This window comes from Mustela nigripes, chromosome 9, assembly GCF_022355385.1.
Source record: "Mustela nigripes isolate SB6536 chromosome 9, MUSNIG.SB6536, whole genome shotgun sequence".
NCBI lineage: Eukaryota > Metazoa > Chordata > Mammalia > Carnivora > Mustelidae > Mustela > Mustela nigripes.
Window position 1 is genome coordinate 66,266,061 of NC_081565.1, and position 19,619 is coordinate 66,285,679.

The window sequence follows — 19,619 nt, forward strand, 5'->3', positions numbered from 1 at the left end:
AGCATTCTAGACAGAGGGAACAGCCAGTGCAAAGTCCTGAGGTAAGAGCTTTCCTGGTATGATGCAGGAACGGCAAGAAGGTAGTGTGGCTAGGGTGGAATGAATGAAAGGGTAAGAGGAATTAGGAGTGAGATCAGAAGTAAAGGGAAGGGCTTTGTAGTCATTTTATGGACTTTGGCTTTTACTTCCACAGGAATGGGGAGTCACTGAGGGATCTTGAGGGGGGAATCATAATCTGGCTCAGATTTTACCATGACTTTCCTGGCTATCATATACAGATAAAGGAGAACATAAATGAAAGCTGATGATCACAGCAATACAGTGAAGCAGTGGTGGTAACTAGCAAGTTGGAAGTAGTGGAGATGGTGAGATAACCTTGGATTCCAGATGTATTTAAAGGACCCAACACAATTCCCTTAACCAAGTAGATAAAACACATGAGGAAAAAACATGTGCTGACAAAGCTGTGAATACAACTCCTCAGCTTCTGACTCCATGGCCCTAACAAAGAACAAGAACAGTGGCACTGGGTTTGTGAAAAGTTGACTTGTCAAGATGTATCACATTGTCAAAGTGTGGTTGAAGATAGAAGATACAGTGTAACACATGGAGCAGGGTTAATGTTCCTGGAAGCAGACCCCGGCCAAATTTCTGCTTCCTGTTGTTAAGAAATATGTCCAGGGGCACCTGGGTGGCTCAGTGTGTTAAGCCTCTGCCTTCGGCTCAGATCATGATCTCAGGGTCCTGGGATTGAGTCCCATATTGGGCCTCTCTGCTCAGCGTGGAGCCTGCTTCCTCTACAGTCTCTCTTTGCCAGCCTCTCTGCCTACTTATGATCTGTCGAATAAATAAATAAAATCTTAAAAAAAAAAAAAAAAGAAAGAAATATGTCTAGACCATGAAACAATCATCACAAAGGTTCTGAGAAACTCAGCATTCCCTCCTGAGAAACTCAGCATTCCCTCCAGTGACAACCAAAACAAAACAAACAAACAAACAAACAAAAACTTTTACAACCAGATTGTAAGGATCAATTTTAATTCCCATTGTATTATATAGACAAAAAGAGCTGTACTATCTGTCAGTATCTTTGATTAGTATTGCATCTCGTTTGAGAGAGCGTCATCTACCCACAACGTGAATCTTAAAGGCAAATTTAGAATGGAATAGACATTGGGGAACAAATACATTGAAAAAAATGCAAATAAAAAATATTTTAAACTCAAAAAGGTGTATCCTCCACTGATCCTATACAACTCCGGATATTTGAGGCAGACTTTTCTTCAACCAGTTCTTCTGTATAAGGATTACTCAGCTGGGTGTGGTGAAGCTCCTGTCCCATAATAAATGTATTCATGTATCACCACACTCCCTTTGGAGCCTGTTTAAAAGCCATTCTCTGCCTGTCAGACAGATTATTGGCTTGATTCTCATGTCTGTTCAGAACCAAATCATCTAGATGAGGCATTATACAAAAGTTGTATCAATGTGTTTTAAATCACCTAAGTATAGATAGTAGTTAATAATGGACTCTGCCCCATTGAAGTTTGGTTTCCAGCAGTGCCATTTACTTTACTGTAAATGCTACTTCCCCACCTTTAAAACAGGCATAATGATATTTTGAGAGGATTTGTTGTGAGGTTTAGAGTTAATATTTGTAAAGCCCTCTGCACAGTGCCTGGCAATACCCTGTGTGTATGTGTCCATTATTAAGGACCAGTGCTCCCCGGCATCTCACGGATTTAAATTTAATGCTCTTAAAAAGCAGAGAAACCAAAACTGCCACACTTTTTCAAGGCTCTCTGATTTTATTCGCTTCAAAGCATTTAAAACATGACGGACAGCAAAGAAGGTCAAAAGAAGAAAAGATAGGGAACCCCGAGTTGTTTGTTCGCGAGTTCCAGGCGTGTCTTCTTCGTTCAAAAACTCGACCGTGACTCCCAGATCATCTTTGTAATTACACACATTCTTGAATACACGGATTTGTTTCGTTAAGTAAAACCAATCCGTAGACAACCTAAGAAAAAAGCGGAGTATCTCTCCCGACCACACTGAGCCCTTCCATCACTCGGACTTGTCGGAAAAACAGCAAGAGCGCCACGAGGCCTCAGCGTCCGGCTGCACTTGCCCTGGACGCCAACGAGAGCATCCAGGGGCAAAGCAGAGCCGCCGGGCGTCCGAGCCGAGCGAGCCCCGCGCCTCCCGCGGAGAACCAGAGGTCTGCTCCCCGCGCTTCCGCGGTGCTTTCAAGGCCTGTTAGAGACCTGCGGCCCGGGTGAAGCCGGCCCCGGCGAGGAGAGGAGGGACGGAGCCGGAACACTGCCCCCTGGCCCGGGTCTGGAGCCCAGGAGCCGGCGCCGAACGGCGGCGGCGGAAGCAGGCGGGAAGGGGCGGGGCGGGGGCGGGGCGGGGCGGGGCTAGGCGGCGGGCGCCTCCGGGCGCGGCGCGCGTTTCCGGCGTGAGCGGCGGAGCGCTGGGGCGGGGGCACCGCCTGCTCCGAACAGCGCACAATGAGGCTGCGCTGAGCGCCGGAAGTGGGGCCGAAGGAAAACACGGAGAGGGAGCCCGGCCGGGACAGGAAGAGGCGGGGGACCACGGCGGAGGTGGTGAGTGCTTCGGGGAGCCTTCTCCCCGCGTCCCTCCCAGACCAGCCTCCGGGGTGGGTCTCCGGTGGGTTCCTTGGTCTCCGGAGTAGAGGGTGGGCCCGGCCGGAGAGAAACGTTGGCTCTATCCCCCGCCGGCCTCCTCGCCCCAGTTGCGAGGACCTGGGAGCCCTCAGGCCGGCGGGGACTGAGCTCCTCAGATTCTTGTCCGCATCTTCACTTTGTGTCAGACCCTGCCGGCGCCGGAGAAGCAGGGACTTGGGTGGAGGCACTCGGCCCCGGCCCCCTGGCCGGCCGGGGGGACCCCGGAACCCCATTGAGGAGGCAGGTCACTTCCTGCTTCCTGGTCCCCGAGGTGGCTTCGTGGCCGGGAGTGCGGGGACGCCTCCTTTTTCTCTGCCTTCTGCCCCGAAGGGTGTAAACTGAGGCAGATCGGGGGTGGGGCGATCAGACGGGGTCGAAGAGGGAGAACTGCTATCCGTGACAAAACCAAACTTGTTGGGGTTAGAGAATGAAGACTGGGGAGGTTAGCTGGAGTTGTCTCTTAATCTGAAATCCAGCCCCCTTGACGAGGGAAGCCTTGGTGGGGAGCGAGCCCCTCCGCGAGGCCCTCCCCAGGCCAAGCGATCGAAGCCCCTGGTTCTGGATAGTGGTGGCGAGGAGGAGCCGAGGCCCTTCCCTAAAGGACGGAGAAGTGACAGGAAAGTGGAGATGAGCTACATTCACAGAAAGTTTCGGTTACTTTGTATAACACTTAAAAGTAATTGCCAACTTTTTTTTTTTTTTTTGAAGTCCGTTTCCGGAGTTTTTTAACAACACAAGTTTGGGAGTGAGGGTTTTGTTTGGTTTTGTGGAGAACTTTTGTTTTATTGGTAAAGCCACCCAACTTGATATGAGTAACATTTTTTTAATACTCCAGTTTTCGAGACTGTAAGGAGCGTCCCTTAGTCACGTATATAATCTTCATGTTAAATAGTAAGTACTAATTTTCGTGAAGAATATTACAGGATTCAAGCCTCCCGACTTTCAGTGTAATGCGCTGATTATTAGAATGAGATGGAAATTAGGAAAACAAGAGTTTGTATAGGCTTTTGAGCATCTGTGCAATAAACGTGTTGTATTTCAATATCTTGTTATAGTTTGATGATTTCCCAAAATGCCTAATTTCAGGTGCAGAGTAAGAAAATTGAAGTCAAAGACCATGGGAGATGCAGCAAAACCGTATTTTGTGAAACGTGCTAAGGACCGAGGGACAATAGATGATGAGGATTTCAGAAGGGGTCACCCCCAGCAAGATTATTTGATAATGGATGATTATGCTAAAGGCCATAGCAGTAAAATGGAAAAAGGCCTTCCAAAAAAAAAAATAACACCAGGGAACTATGGGAGTACCCCCAGAAAAGGACCATATGCTGTTTCCAGCAATCCCTATGCATTTAAAAACCCAATTTACAGTCAACCTGCTTGGATAAATGACAACCACAAAGATCAGAGTAAGAGGTGGCTCTCTGATGAACTTGCTGGTAATTCAGACAGTCGGAGGGAATATAAACCTGGACCTAGAATTCCTGTTATAAACCGACCAAGAAAAGACTCCTTTCAAGAAAGTGAGGATGGATATAGGTGGCAAGACACAAGAGGCTGCAGAACTGTAAGACGACTACTTCATAAAGACTTGACAAGCCTAGAAACCATGTCAGAAATGGAAGCGGGAAGCCCTGGTAATGTGTTCCAACTTGTCAAGTTACAACTCCAAAGTCGCAATGTCTTTTTCATCCAAATGAGGTTTATTATTTTCAGCAATGTAGTTCTGATTTTTCATAGTTCTTGCTTATTTAATGTGAATACTTTAAAAATTGTAATCATGGTATTTGGGCAACTTAAAAACATTGCGTGTACTGATCACTTCAAAAATTCACTTGGCTATGAGGCCCATTTTACTTCAGTAAACATATTTCCCATTGGTGCCTTTTACTCTTTCACCCTGGGTACTATTATCATATTTTCTAAGTGGTGTATAATGTATTTTCTAAAATTATGTATTGTAATTTTGTATTTGAATAGCGAATGCGTCCATAATATAAATGACAGAATATAAAGCTAAAAAAAATCGTATTCAATGTAAGTACACAATATAGACTGTATTTCCTATCACAGAAGGTTATCTGTCTTTTGGATGGAGTATCGATCTCCACAGGAGGGTAGTCCATGATTTTTTTTTTCCTCAAAAGTGACCATGGCAAACAGGCTGGGACACATTAAGTTTTGAAAGTCAGGAAAAATAGATGAAAGTTTTGCCTTTTAGTTTCTGTAGCACCAAAACCCATTTCTGAGTGCCCTCTGTGTTTGATAATAATTGCCTCAAAGTGAGTATAAGTTTTTCTAAAAGGTGAATAGATTTTGTCCATGTAGCAGTGATTTTTATAAACAGGAAAATTAGCTAATGGACAGTAGTTACTGAAATGAAAGAAACTAATAAATCTGAAGGAAAAAGTAAAATAGTATTTAGTCTGAAAATATAAATTATGCTTGGGAAAATGGGCTTCTAAATATATTGGCTGTAGGCCTTTTTTTTTTTTAAGATTTTATTTATTGAGAGAGTGAGAGTGAGAAAGAGAGAGTATGCCTGAGCACACAAAGACAGAGAGGGAGAGACAGAAGTAGGCTCCCTGCTGAGCAAGAAGCTCTATGCAGGACTTGATCCCAGGGTCCTGGGATCATGACCTGAGCCAAAGGCAGACTCCTAACAGAGCCCCCCAGCTGCCGGGCTGTAAGCTTTTTTTTAGTGACCATATGGAATGGGTGGCAAATTGGCCGGCATTTTAAAGTTTTTGTTTTGTTTTGTTGTTTTTTTTTTAATTTAAGTGAATCTAGGCAATGTTGGCACTCTCTCCTCAGTATCCACAAGTCCTTTTCTTACATGTTATCTCACAGTGGCCAGTTACATTTATGCATGTTACTGGTAAGGCATTTGAATTTGTGATCTGGACATTTAGAATACTTAACAGAAAACGTCATTTGTTATCTTTAGGGAGTCTTATGATAGTCTTAAATGAGAGAAGAGTTGCCATTTTAGGTTTCTTAAGGTAGGAAAAGCAAGAGAATATGTCTTGTATAGTAGAAATAGAATGAGGTGTTATAAAGGAATCCCGAGAGAGAAAAAGCTTGGTTGCATGAATCTTTAAGCTAGAAAGAAATTGAAAGAATTGTCTGATCTAGTGCTCTGTTGTGATACATCAGGGTACAGTCACAACTTTTCAAAAAAGCAGGCTGCTGTGGTCTGGCGAGGTTAAATGTATTTACTGGGGTAGTGGCTGAGGAAGTGGAACTGAAATTGAGTGCTGTGCTGCTTTGGCCGTTAACTCAGCCTCACTGGACCTTGAATCTGACAGAGGGAAACCGAACACATTGATAATTTCTTGGCCTTTGATTGGTGTTTATCTTTTTTAAAGTCTTCATATATTTAAGTATTTCTATATTATTGTGTCCAGGTAGGACATGGATATCTTAACGCAGTTACCAATAGTCTTTTACCAGAAAAAGTTGGTCTTGAGTAGCATTATAAAAACAAAGATTTATAGAATAAAAGTTTGCAACCAGATAGACATTAATAGGGACTGTTAACAGACTAAAAACTTCTTGAATATGTATTCTTGTTTAGTCTGAAAAGCAGCTAAGAAAGTTACTTTTAAGTGGTTTTGAACAGGAAGTACATACATTTTTACTGTCCTTTTAATTGAAGACAGTGCCCAAATGCCCATGTTCTCTGTAAATGAAAAATACATATGTGCTTTCCCAACTGCGAGATGAAGAACTGTTCAGCTTCTAGCCCTTGAACATCTTCATAAGGGAAATACTAAGCTTTAGTATAAAATAACTTACTGTAGAGAGAAATTTAATTTGAAGTATAAACTTTGCACTGCACTCAGGATCCCAAAAAGGATCTCATTAAAGGGACTGAAATTTTCCTTGAATCAGAATTCTCTCTTAAGGAAGGGTCTCATTAAATGATGTGAGAAGCCAGTGAAAATTATCTTAGAGTTGCTTTGGTTTTTAATACTTATTTTCTATTTTCCAGTTCTGTGTTACCGCCCTGTACTTCATCCCTCAAATATCCTAGGTTGCCAATTTAATGTATTTGGGACAATTCCATTAGTGATCTTAGCTGGAAAATATCCACTCATATACACATGTCCTTTGTGAATGGTATCATGGGCCATATGCAAATAAAATATGGGAAACTCGGAATACTGTATACAGAGAATTCATGTTATAAGACACCTGCAAGAGCCAGGTAGTCTTCCTCTTTGTAATTGTGGGAACTTCTTAGCAACATCCAGTTTTGTCTTTCAAGATTCCCTTCAATGAGACTTTATTTGACCGTTTTTACCATGCAATCCTGTGAATCTCAGTTCAGAAGGTGATACTGTCTTGTCAGTCATGGTCTACTCTAGATGTGAATGGATATAAGGGGGGATTTCAGTAAGTTCTTTCCAGTTCTTACATTGTTAGATAAAAGGTTGAATTTCAGAATTCCATCCATGCTTTAATCTTTATTTTAAATCCCATTACTTTCACTTAGTCGTTAGTCTCTGAGTTATTTTCTTGGGCCAGCATTTTCCCCATCTGGATGATGGGGGCAGTATCAGCATCTATGACAGGATCACTACGGGGATGTAACAAGGCAGTGCACATCAAGTACTTGCATTGCATCTGTCGCATAAAAAATACTCCATAATGACAGCTGCTATCGTCATCGTCATCAGACAGAATTTCTGCAGCCATCCCTTCTCTGTATAAAGACAGTAAGGAGTGGGGCACCTGGCTGGCTCGGTTGGAGAATGCAACCCTTGATATTGGGGTTGTGACTTTGAGCCCCACATTGGATGTAGAGATTACCTAAAAATAAAATCTTTAAAAGGAAAAAAGGAGTTAATCGTGCTCTTTGAAGGGAAATTGTCATCCCAGAAGATGACAGCAAATATAGTTACATGAAAAGCCTTTGTGATTCGAGAGAGGAGTTAAAAATGGAATTTGGTTCCATATCAATTACTGTAGTATAACTAATACAGACTTTTTTCTTTCTTTTTTTTTTAAGTAGGGATTCATCTGTATTTTTTTTTAAGATTTTATTTATTTATTTGATAGGCGATAGAGCAGGTGCACAAACAGGGAATGGCAGAAGGAGAGGAAGAAGCAGGCTCCCCACTGAGCAGGGAGCCTGATGAGGGACTCGATCCCACAACCCTGGAATCACGACCTGAGCCAATGGCAGACATTTAACTGATTGAGCTACCCAGGTGCCTCTAATATGGACTTTTCTAATGGTATTGCACATATTTGTGTAAATCTCTAATGAGTGTTTGCCAAAGTAGGAAACTTGTGAACACTGAAATCAGATATAATTATTTAGAGTAGAGCTTGGAAGATACACAAATTAAATGAGAACAGACACGCCTCTAAGTTAAAAGAAGTGCTTATCTCAGAAGTTGATGCAGATGGAGAGCACAGTCCTTAAAAGACGGTGATAATTTATTTAATTGGGAGTAAAGGAGCGTTAAAAAGCAGGTATTAAAAGTAGACTGGTTTTTCTCCGCAAACAACTACTTACCTTGTGTATTATTTGTTTGGCCCGTTTTGATGGCTTAAAAAAAAAGAAACTATTTGTCCTAATACTTTAATTTCTTTCAATTGCCACTTAGAGAAGCTATTTATGGAATTTCATTGTATATTCATCTTATGGTACTTTGAGCACAGTGCTTGCTACTTTTCCTTTAGAGTTATTGGCAACAGCTTTTTGCAAATTAGAGATCCTATATTTCCCTTTTCTGACTCACAAGTTTTTTCAGACAACTGGTTTATTGTAACTGCTGTACAAGAAATACATTCCACTGAAAACTTGACATAGGAATTGCCTCATGCAGGGCTTTTCAGTAGGTTTATATTTTGAAAGAGTAATTTTTGATCAGCCATTTAAACATTATTCAAAACATTTATCACAATTTTAATTGGAGAAATGAATTTTATTTTAATCGTATGTAATACTGATTTATTTTCAGAGCTTGGGCTATTTAAAACAATTTTTTAATAGATTAATCCCACAGTCATCTTCAGTTCCACAGGTAGAAAAGTTGTAAATTTTTTAAAAAGGCAACAAATTGACTTACTAGTTACAAAGATTGTAGAAGTAACAACAGAGTTTAAATGAATTAGTCCATACTTGTAGAAAGCTTATTTCAACTAACGCCTTTTTTTCTTTGAAATGTGCTTATTGTACAGGCTGTCCAAAGAAGCTAAAATGAAAGTAAATATAAGATGGGAACTAGTTGTCCTCTGTAAATAAAATTTTGGCTTGAACTGCTTATATCCGTGTAGGGAGAGGGCCCAATTACATGAAAGCTGAATTTACAACTAAATGATGGATTTTCATTGCACGTGATAATGTAGTTAATTTCTGAGTTCTTTGGAGATCATATTGTCAGTCTTTGCTCTGTTGAGGTTGTTTACCAAAAAAAAAAAAAAAAAAAAAAAGAAAGCAAATGTGGATAGTTTTCAGTAGAATAACAGGTATACCAGAATATATTTCATACATTTATATTGTATATCATAACGTATTAGGTGTATTAGAATTACAAGTTTACTTACCTTCAGAGGACAATTTTTACTATTGCTGAATATGTTCAGGAGTATACTTGGAAGAAATGATAAAATCACATTGTATGGTTGAAGCGAATTCTTTTCCAGTGTTTCCGAAAGAGGATTTCTGTGGGTTGGTGTATCTAGATGAGGTGGCCAATGAGTATTCACGCATTTTATCCATGGAAGAGCTTTCCTTTTGCTGTGTTCAGATGTCGTTCAGATAACCACATTACTTAGTTAATAAATATGTATGAATAAATATGTACGGACTGCTTTTTTGTCAGAGTGGTATTACTCAAGATTACCAATAATATTTTCCCCCTAACTTAAGAAAACAAGAAGCAGAGGTCCAGACCTCGGAAGCCACGTAGGAATAGAAATGAGGAAAATGAGCAGGATGGAGACTTGGAAGGCCCCGTGATTGACGAGTCTGTGCTTTCAACGAAGGAGCTCCTGGGCTTACAGCAGGCAGAGGAGCGATTAAAAAGAGACTTCATTGACAGACTAAAAAGGGTAATGTCTTTTATTTGTTACTTAAAGTCCTTGTCTTGGTTTAAGCTGTGCTAGTAATTGGAACGTATGCTTTGATGAGTTAGGCATCCTACTACAGTTATTAGTATTTAAGCGCTGTGAGTTAAAAGTGGTACTCAAGTTGATTTAATAGAATCGCTTCCAAAAAATGGCCATTAGGATAGTGGTTAAGAGTGACAATAATATATTAACAGTTTTTAAAGTGATGGGGAAGTAATCTCTGGCTAACTTTTGTTTGCCTCTGTTTTGGAAGATACTGTGTGTGTACATATATATATATATATATCTAAATCTCTCCAAATTATAGCGACCAAGAAACTACCCTACAGCTAAGTACACCTGCAAACTTTGTGATGTTTTAATTGAATCCATTGCATTTGCCCATAAGCACATCAAAGAGAAGAGGCACAAGAAAAACATTAAGGTAAGTTTAATGTAACCCAAACAAATGTTTATTTGTTAGTTGTTTTTACTTGTCATCTTTGTGACTTTTCTGTCTTTAAGGGTATGATATTAATAACTTCACTACTTATATTACTGAATTTATTTTAGACAAAATACATTGGTCAGATATGTTTTGCTGGGCAGTCTTATGAATTTCATTAAGAACAGTATCAGGATGAGTGAAGTCATTGATAGGACCTTGGTATATGCCCTTATGCCCGTAATAATAAAGCAAATAATTTGTCATTGCTGCTTTTAATGTTTTTTCCCTGCACTTTTTCCTTATTTTTGCCTGCCTTCTATTATCACTTTATGTGCATAAAGAAGTATATGTGTTTGATGAACTGAAGACTAACACAGCTAAGGTGAGAGGGAGAGCTAAGAAAAATATTCCAGAATATTCTACAGGGTGTTTATCTCAGTGAATGGTAGAAGGTAAAAACTGTGTGAGTCATTTTTAATCTCAATATTGATCTTAAAAGGAGAAACAAGAGGAAGAGTTGCTCACTACGTTACCCCCGCCTACACCCTCCCAGATAAATGCAATTGGTATTGCCATTGACAAAGTGGTACAGGAGTTTGGCTTACACAATGAGAACTTGGAACAGAGACTAGAAATTAAACGTATCATGGGAAATGTGTTCCAACACAAGTTACCAGGTATTTTCTAGATTTGTTTTTCTATTTAGCTACCTAAAAGTGCCTCATGCATTTTCCAACCCATAGTAATTTTCATTTAATAGAAATTGAGTTACCATGTCCTGAAGCTCTTAATTTTTGTTTGTTTTTGTTTCTTCTGGCTTTCCCCAAGGTAACAAAGACTTCTATGTGCACTGTCATTAAACCTGTCTTCATTATGAATTTCCTTGTACACATGTACTTTAAGTTAAATGCTCCCGATTATGGGGGCACTGTGGGACTCTGTGTATCTACCTGTTTACCTTCCTACCTATTCAAATTGACACAACATTTTAAGTTAAAATAAAAGTATATTTGAGTCATTCTCAGGTTATCTGTGTCCCAAAAAGGTTCTGTTTAACCACTTTTAAAAAGAATTGCAACATCTAAAATGAGCTCTGAACCTATTTTGTAATAGATTTTGTGTACTGTTGATTAAATTTTCCAGGATATGTCTGTGGAGCCACAGAAAACTATTTTTTAGAAAGCTCCACAAGTGATTCTAACCCACAGTTAGGATTGGAATCACTATTCAGAGGTTATCACCATATCCCCCATAGAACCATTTGTTCTACTGAAAAAGCATTCATATGGACTATCATTCATTCTTGTGTATACCTTCATAAAAATAAAGGGCAAGGATCTGCTCATTTCATTATATCTGTATGTCATCCTTTGTGTTATAGACAAGTTCCGAGAAAGGGATTTGTAATGTCAATGATTTGTGCTGTAGATTTCCATTATAAAATTTAATGTACTTTGTCATGGAAAACTGTTAAAACTCAAAGAAACCACTTGACTTAACAAACCTAGAAAACCCCACAAAAACCCCTGGTGGAAAGGAGATGATTTTTTGGCACAGTGATGTTAAACATTGGGAGAAAATGCCATAAATAAATATAGGCAGCAAATACACACACACACACACACACACACACACACCTGTCTTCCTCTTAAGAGTGAATTGCTTGTTGCCTAACATTTTAAGTTATATCAGTGATTTTATAATTATTTTTCAAAAGTTTTCCCTAAGAGAGCATATTGTATTAAGCGTCTTTTTGTTCATAATTATACTGAAAAGTAACTTTATGCTGATTTTTATGAGTATTCTGTTGAAACATGATCTTTACAGTAAATTATACCTGTATGTGTATTTTCGAAAAGATTAAATGTTTGTACTAACTCTTGAGTATACTATCAGGTTTATAAATATAAGACAAAGTTAAGCATCGTTTTTAGCTTTCCGATTGTAAAAATCCTGGCAAATAATATTTTCTGCACAAAATATAAAATAAGTTAGAATTTTTTAAACATGTTTTACAATTGGCATAAAAGAGTAGCTGTTAACCTAAACTGCAGACCATACAGCCATCCCCCGTTACATAAAACAAAATGAATACAAGCAAAGAGCCAGCTGTTCCTTTTTGTTTATTTATACTAGATTTGAATACTGTCTTACATTCATGCATAGTCTTAATTGATGGTTCCATGTCTTAAACAGCAGTGTTTTGTTATGACTTCTGAGAAATTTCACCTTATATATGACTTTTTTTTTTTTTCCAGATTGTTCTCTGAGATTATATGGGTCATCCTGTAGCAGATTGGGTTTCAAAAATTCAGATGTAAATATCGACATTCAATTTCCAGCCATTGTAAGTACAAAATAAAATGTTGAAATTTTCACAGAGTGGTCTGGAAATTCTTTTTTTTTCAAATGTGAGCTATATAAGAGTATATTTAGATACTTGAAGATAATATAAGTGGCAGCTTTCCCCCCAAAACTTCCAGTTCCATGCTCTTCTGCCAACCTTCAATTTTAGCACATTTCTTTTAATACTGTACAGATTTCTGTACTTCTTTATAGATCTTTCATGTATACTTCAAATGCTGGTTTTCTAACTATGTAACTCTAATGGGGCTTTTTAGGTTCTGTTAACTTGAGAAGATTAAATTATCTTGGTAAAGTCAATTTTCCAATGTCAGAGAAGAATTTCAGATTTTAAACAGTGTGGATGTGGCAACATTTGTGACTTGAAAACTCCATTCGCTCCTAAGTTGCTACTTCTATATACCTAATTGGTTAAAATAATTGGGCTTTTGAAGACTCACACCTAGCCTGGATTTCTGGTTCAAATGTGATTGAAAAAGATATGAGTCAGAATTTTGAATCTGGAAGGCACTCTAATAGATCATCTGTTCATCCACTGCTGGTTCCCCAGGCCAGTTTGCAGATGGTTTATGCCATTTACCTGGTTTGCTAGTTAAAAATAATGAAGAAGGGCGCCTGGGTGGCTCAGTGGGTTAAAGCCTCTGCCTTCGGCTCAGGTCATGATCCCAGCGTCCTGGGATCGAGCCCTGCATCGGGCTCTCTGCTCTGCGGAGAGCCTGCTTCCTCCTCTCTCTCTGCCTAATTGTGATCTCTGTCTGTCAAATAAATAAAATCTTTAAAAAATAATAATAATAATAATGAAGAAGATTCCTGAGCATCATCCTCAGATGTTCTGTCATACAGCTTCTCATTCGTTGCCATCCCTGACGGCTATAGCTACATGGTCAGCTGACCAATAGATTTTACTCTTCTTTTAGCCTTCAGTCAAAATTGAATTAAATTTAAACTTGAATTAAAATTAAATTAAAATTCAATCAAAGTTAGTAATTTACCAGCATAGCAGTTATTTTGGTGTCATCATTCATTTAGCAAATCCTCACTGAGTCCGTGTTGTATGCCAGGCACTGTCCTAAATCCCAGAGAACAAAACAGTTAGGATTCCTCCCTCGTGGAACTCATGCCTAGTGGAGGAAATAAGTAATTACATATATATGATTAATTAAAATGAGAGCTATGTTGGGAAACCAGGTTCTGTGACAGAAAAGAACAGGAGATGTGTAGATCCAGCCATCAAAATCCCCTTTGAAGCAATGGCTTTGACTCTAGGCTCTAAACAATGAAAAGGAATAAGGAAGTCAAAGGGTGAGTGTTTCAGGCAGAGAGAGCGGTGTTTGCAAGTACCCTAAATCCCTACAGAGCTTAGCCTAGTCAGGGAGCTGAATGGAAGGTAGAATGGAAGCCATGGTGGAAGGACCAAGAGAAAGAAGCATCCATAATATTAGGACCGAGGGCCCAACATGCAGGATCTGTGGGCCTTGATAAAGAGTTTCACTATGACCTAAGGGCAGTAGGAAGCTATTGGGAGTTTTAAGGAGGGGCAGGACTAGGTCTGATTTATGACGTTAAGTGGTTGTGGTTCCTACATGGAGCAAGGACTGGAGAGGGCAAGGCTGAAGTGGAGACCAGCAAGCAATCTGTTGACGTAATCTTACAGTGATCAGCGACTTGAACAGCTTGACGTCTTGGAGGTTTGCGGAGAGGCTGATTATGTCAGGAATTCGTTATGCAGGAGTTGACTGTGCAACAGATCACTTGCCCTCATTTGGCGTTTGTCTCTGTCTCTGACTGATGTGTACACGGAGCATAATGATTAATTTATTTCCTGGGGTAGCAGCGTGCTTTCTAATTTGGAAAGGAGTTTGGATAACTTCCAATGACTGTGTATTATCTCAGTGAAACAGCAGTACTTATGGATTATTGTATTCCTTGATTTGTTTCCTACATGTGGATTAGTAATGTTTTCATTGATTTGTTTCCTAGATGTCTCAGCCAGATGTTCTCTTACTTGTTCAAGAATGTTTAAAGAACAGTGGTAAGGCCAAATTCTTTCCACGTTTTGCTCTAAATTTTCTTTCTTTTGTCATAATTTGAATATATCTTGTTTGTCAAATGTTGAAAATAGGAAGGAAGTCATGCATCTTTTAATTATTTCTGTGGGTAATATCCAAACAAAACTATTCTGTGATTTAAATTAATACCTCACAGATGATAAATAGGTGTGACCCAACCCTGATTAATCAGTCATCAAATACTTGCTCCTGGTTAGGGCTATCAGTGTCCAAAGTAATGTCTGGCTTAGGACTTGAGGACTCATTTACCTGTCTCATCCCATGAATTAGTCTTTCCCATCCTTCTTGTTTGGGTTGGATGAAACATTGAAACATTTCTTCTTACTTCAGTCAATATGTATTTTGAGCCCAGATATTTTACAGTAGCTTTTGCAGCAGTTTTGTTTTTGCATATATCCTATCCACATCTCTAATTAACCTTATCCACATAACAACACTTAAATATTCTGATTCAGTAGTGAGTCAGCTCTAATCAAATGTGAGTCTTACAAAATAAGGGTTTTAAATTAATGTGATTACTTGACTGTTATACATAATACTGTTTCCCTTTTCAAGGCATCTCAGAGCTTTATTTCATAATCCTCTTTCAGAAGGCCAAACGGATTAAGTCACAACTTGTACTTCATCTAGTTCTGCTTTTAAACAGAGGTTTAATTAACCTACTTAATATTTTTTCTTCTTTCCTCAGACTCTTTTATTGATGTTGATGCAGACTTCCACGCTAGGGTGCCAGTGGTGGTGTGCAGAGAAAAGCAAAGGTCTCCATTTCTTTAAGCTGTTTATATATTAAATAGAAACTTGCCAGGAGCACGTGTACTTTATTATATCTTAATGTCCAATTTCTAGAATAACAAGCTCCTTATGTAGTTAATTTCACAGACTCACTATTAGCATTCTTTTTGTATGTTGGCATTTGATGCAAGAGGAGAAGGTGTTTTATTTTAAAAAGAATAAAATTATTTGAAAGGCAGCAGCAGAGGAAGGAACTATTTTGACCCATTTCATTTCAGTAAAAAACAACTTTATCGAAGGGCTACTTTCTATAGCCACCTTACTTTGTCATCCTTTTTAGCAGCATTTTTAGCAGTGCTGAATAACAATTAACGTGACTTCCCCCATGTGTCTCTTCCTCCATCTGGAAGCATTACCATCACCACAGTACATGGGTGGTTTGTAGGCTGTAATGATTCTTCATTAGGCAGATTCCCCCAGCTCTTGGGAAAACACTCTTTTACAAAGATGAATTCCTACTCCCATTTGAACCAGCTTACCATATTTTCCTGATTTTTATTTCCCTCCAGAAATAGTTTTAGTGTATGAAAATACAGAGTTTTACTTCTGAAAAATAAAGTTCACTCAGAGAATAGCTGCCCTGTCTTCTGCTTAATGCAGTGACCTAAATGACCCATAAAGATTTTGTGAGTTTTTTATTTTCATTTTGAAGATATTTATTATCAGTGCAAATTAGTTATTGTCAGTGTAAATAATACCTGATACCTGTTTAATGCTTTTTATCTTTCTTTTTCTTTCCCCCTACCCTCAGTGGTCTTCTTTGTAAAGTGAGTGCAGGAAATGAAAACGCTTGTTTGACAACAAACCATTTAACTGCCCTTGGAAAACTTGAATCGAAGCTGGTTCCTTTGGTGATTGCCTTTCGGCACTGGGCAAAGGTAGGTTTGAGTTCTTTAAATGTGTGAGCACTTTCTATGTATGCATAAACAGTCTGCTTTGATTTTTGCTTGGTTAATTTTATGTTTGGATGCATATTTATAGACATGAAGAGAGTAAGCATCTGAGCATTGGAACAAATTTTAATGTCTGCAGAAAGGAAAATTTATTGTGTCTATTTCACTGTAACATATTGCTGAAAAGATCAAAATGACTTATAGTGCTTATTAAAAATCAGATTTATGGGTCAAATATAGAATATGACCCAAGAATTTACATTCTGTCTAGTTTCCCAACACTATTCTTAGGCACAGGAAGGTTTGAATGATACCATTTATAATCGTGTACGCAGAAACTCCAAAAAATTGAGGTCATTCTCTGCTCATGCTTATATTTCTATAATGTTTTAAGTGTGATATCTCGATATTTATTAGAGCTTTTAGTATTTCCTTAAAATTGAAGGCCCCATGATGATTATAAAATTGAGATTCTGTGTAGGTACTTTATAGAGAAAAGCTAGAGCTTTACTGATTAAGATTTGGCAGTAACAGGGACACCTAGGTGGCTCAGTAGGTAAAGCGTCCACCTTTGGCTCAGGTCATGATCCCAGGGTTCTGGGATCAAGCCTGCATCGGAATCCTTGCTCAGTGGGGAACCTGCTTCTCTCTCTGCCTGCCACTCCCCCTGCCTGAGCACTTTAATGCGTTCTCTCTCTCTTTCTCTCTGACAAATAAATAAAATCTTAAAAAAAAAAAAAAAAAGGATATAGCAGTAACAATATATAGTGCCTATTGCTCTGGTGCAGGATAAGCCAAGCATTGCACCAGTCTTAACCGGGTGAATTGGTAATTACAACATGCCATCCTTTGAAAGCTGCTTCCCACCTCGTCACTGAGTAGTCTGTGCTTTTTAAACGGTTATTCCTGTTGGTGCTAATGAGTTTGCCTACAGTCTCTCCCCAGTCACCTTTCTGAGCAAAGCATGAATTTTCAAGGCATTAGGTTCAGAGGAGGGGACCATTAAACTGAGCAGAGCCAGTTGGCCTGCACTTAGGATTGAACCATCATTTTGATTTCACTAACAAGTGTGTTAACCAAGTCGAGTGGATTTGCTGTGGGTGTCCAAAAAAAAAAAAAAATTAGATTAAAAATTTGAAATGGGGGGTGCCTGAGTGGTTCAGTGGGTCAAGCCGCTGCCTTCGGCTCAGGTCATGATCTCAGGGTCCTGGGATCAAGTCCCGCATCAGGCTCTCTGCTCAGCAGGGACCTGCTTCCTTCCCTTCCCCTCTCTCTGCCTGCTGTGACCTCTCTCTGTCAAATAAATAAATAAAATCTTAAAAAAAAAAAAAAAATTTGAAATGGAAGTTGCCCCTCAACATCACAACATGTGGTTGCTCAAAAAGTTTCAGGAAGTTTTATTTTATGTCACTGTGGTGTTTTGGGTTAGACCAAATTATATAAATCATAGACTGGTACAAAAGAGTGCTTATCTTTTTTTCCTCTTATTTGTAGCTTTGCAGTATAGATCGCCCTGAAGAAGGAGGCTTGCCACCTTATGTGTTTGCCTTGATGGCCATTTTCTTTCTTCAACAGAGGAAAGAACCTCTTCTGCCTGTTTATCTAGGATCATGGGTATAAAACTTTTTTTGCTTATATATCTGATACTGATTTTATTACAGGGCCAGAATTGCTTACACGTAATTTCAAAATCTAAACTTAACCAGAACGGACATGAATTTATTTATCATGCTAGTATGAATATTCATGCCTCTCACTGCTGAAATCTTAGTGTATTTGACTATAAGATGCTGGTGTTTTAATTTGCGAAACACGTAGGGTCCTGAGGACATTGTGAACCCGAATTAAATTTATCCTTTGGTACATACTTCCTTTGGGTATAACTAGATACTTAAATTTACAAGTCACCTCCAGACAAACTGTACAAAGCATTCAATTGCTGTAACTTACTTTCTGTTCTAGTCTAAATAGCTCTCTGCATTCCCCATTCTCTGGGAAATGAAAGAAAATAGAAGTATGGAGACTGCAAGATGCAGAATGTTGTCGTCACCTCTTGAATAGTATTTTGTTGTTCAAGATGAGTTAAAATTCAGTAATATGACCACTCTTTTTACATACATTAAAGTTGATTTATTCAAATAGGATTGAAGAAGTTTCCATCTCAAAGTCAAAATAATACTCTTCTCATCATTTTGGGAACTTTTCTTTTAAATCCTAGGTGCTTATCTTGATAAAATCTTATATGTATACTTACTATATAAAAAGTCTAACTTGGTAAAAAGCTTATTTCGGCACATATGGTACCGTAACCACCTTTCTTCTTAAAGTACACAGGATTCTCATCATTTAAGGAGGATTTGTTCTGTAAGAGTAGCTTAACTATGAATACATGCGAAAAATATATGATTATAGGGAAGAGCTTTTTCTTTGTACTTATATAGTAAGTATTGAGCAAGGACCATTATCTGCTGGGTCCTAGGAACAAAGACCAAAGCAGAATGAGCCCCTCGTAAACTCTGTCATGGAGAAGGGATCACAGACCACTGTGTGTCCCACTGGCCTGAAGAGTACTTTCTTTGTGCTTTTGGTACTGAAACGAGAGAATGCATGGGACCAGTGGGTGTCTGCCAGATAGCTGTGCTGATGGAAAGAAGAGAGAACAGTCAACCCTTAGCTGAGAAGTAACTATTTCTATCACCCAAAAGGGCCTGTGAAGGTCTTTAAGGTTTTTCTTTCACTTTAATCCATAGAGACAGGAGTTTAGAATGAAACCAAACCAGTTAGATTCCTGTGCCCGAGAGGGCCTTTAGAACACATCGTATGTGTTCCCATGCTTACTTTTTCTGGTGTCCTGGTCACCTCTGAGTAGTCATCTGTCACTGATGTGAGGATGCAAGAAAAGGGATGTGTCTGTTCTGGTGATGTGATTCTCCTCAGGATTTGCTTAAGAATACAGTAGTATGAGTACCTTGTTCAATGACTAGTGTATTCTAGGCAGTGGTACTGGACATCCTCTAAAGTGACATTGAATTTGCTTTTGATTATACCATTTGTTTATGTAAGATTTAATCACAGAAACAGGTATGTGGTGGCCAAAAATGGATTGAATTCTGTGATCAAATAAGGCACACTCTACTGCCTAAACCAAAATGATCTACAGTTTTCAGTATTTTATTATTTTTTTTTTAAGATTTTATTTATTTTATTTGACAGACAGAGATCACAAGTAGGCAGAGAGGCAGGCAGAGAGAGAGAGAGAGAGAGGAGGAAGCAGGCTCCCCGCGAGCAGAGAGCCCGATGC

The 19,619-nt window shown here is 39.0% G+C and overlaps 1 protein-coding gene across 6 annotated transcripts in view; it reads left to right on the plus strand.

Moving 5' to 3' along the window:
* The first annotated feature begins 2,442 nt into the window (after positions 1-2,442).
* TUT7 (terminal uridylyl transferase 7) overlaps positions 2,443-19,619 on the plus strand; it is a 63,000-nt gene continuing 45,823 nt past the window's right edge. For 2 of the 6 annotated variants that reach the window (XM_059411740.1, XM_059411739.1), the window contains exons 1-10: positions 2,443-2,606; positions 3,774-4,324; positions 9,574-9,755; positions 10,081-10,197; positions 10,700-10,877; positions 12,459-12,547; positions 14,545-14,596; positions 15,322-15,391; positions 16,177-16,303; positions 17,813-17,932. In XM_059411740.1, coding sequence (XP_059267723.1) covers positions 3,805-4,324; positions 9,574-9,755; positions 10,081-10,197; positions 10,700-10,877; positions 12,459-12,547; positions 14,545-14,596; positions 15,322-15,391; positions 16,177-16,303; positions 17,813-17,932 — 1,455 coding nt within the window. In that variant the 5' untranslated portion in view covers positions 2,443-2,606; positions 3,774-3,804. The other 4 variants (XM_059411737.1, XM_059411736.1, XM_059411735.1 and 1 more) reach the window with 4 other exon arrangements.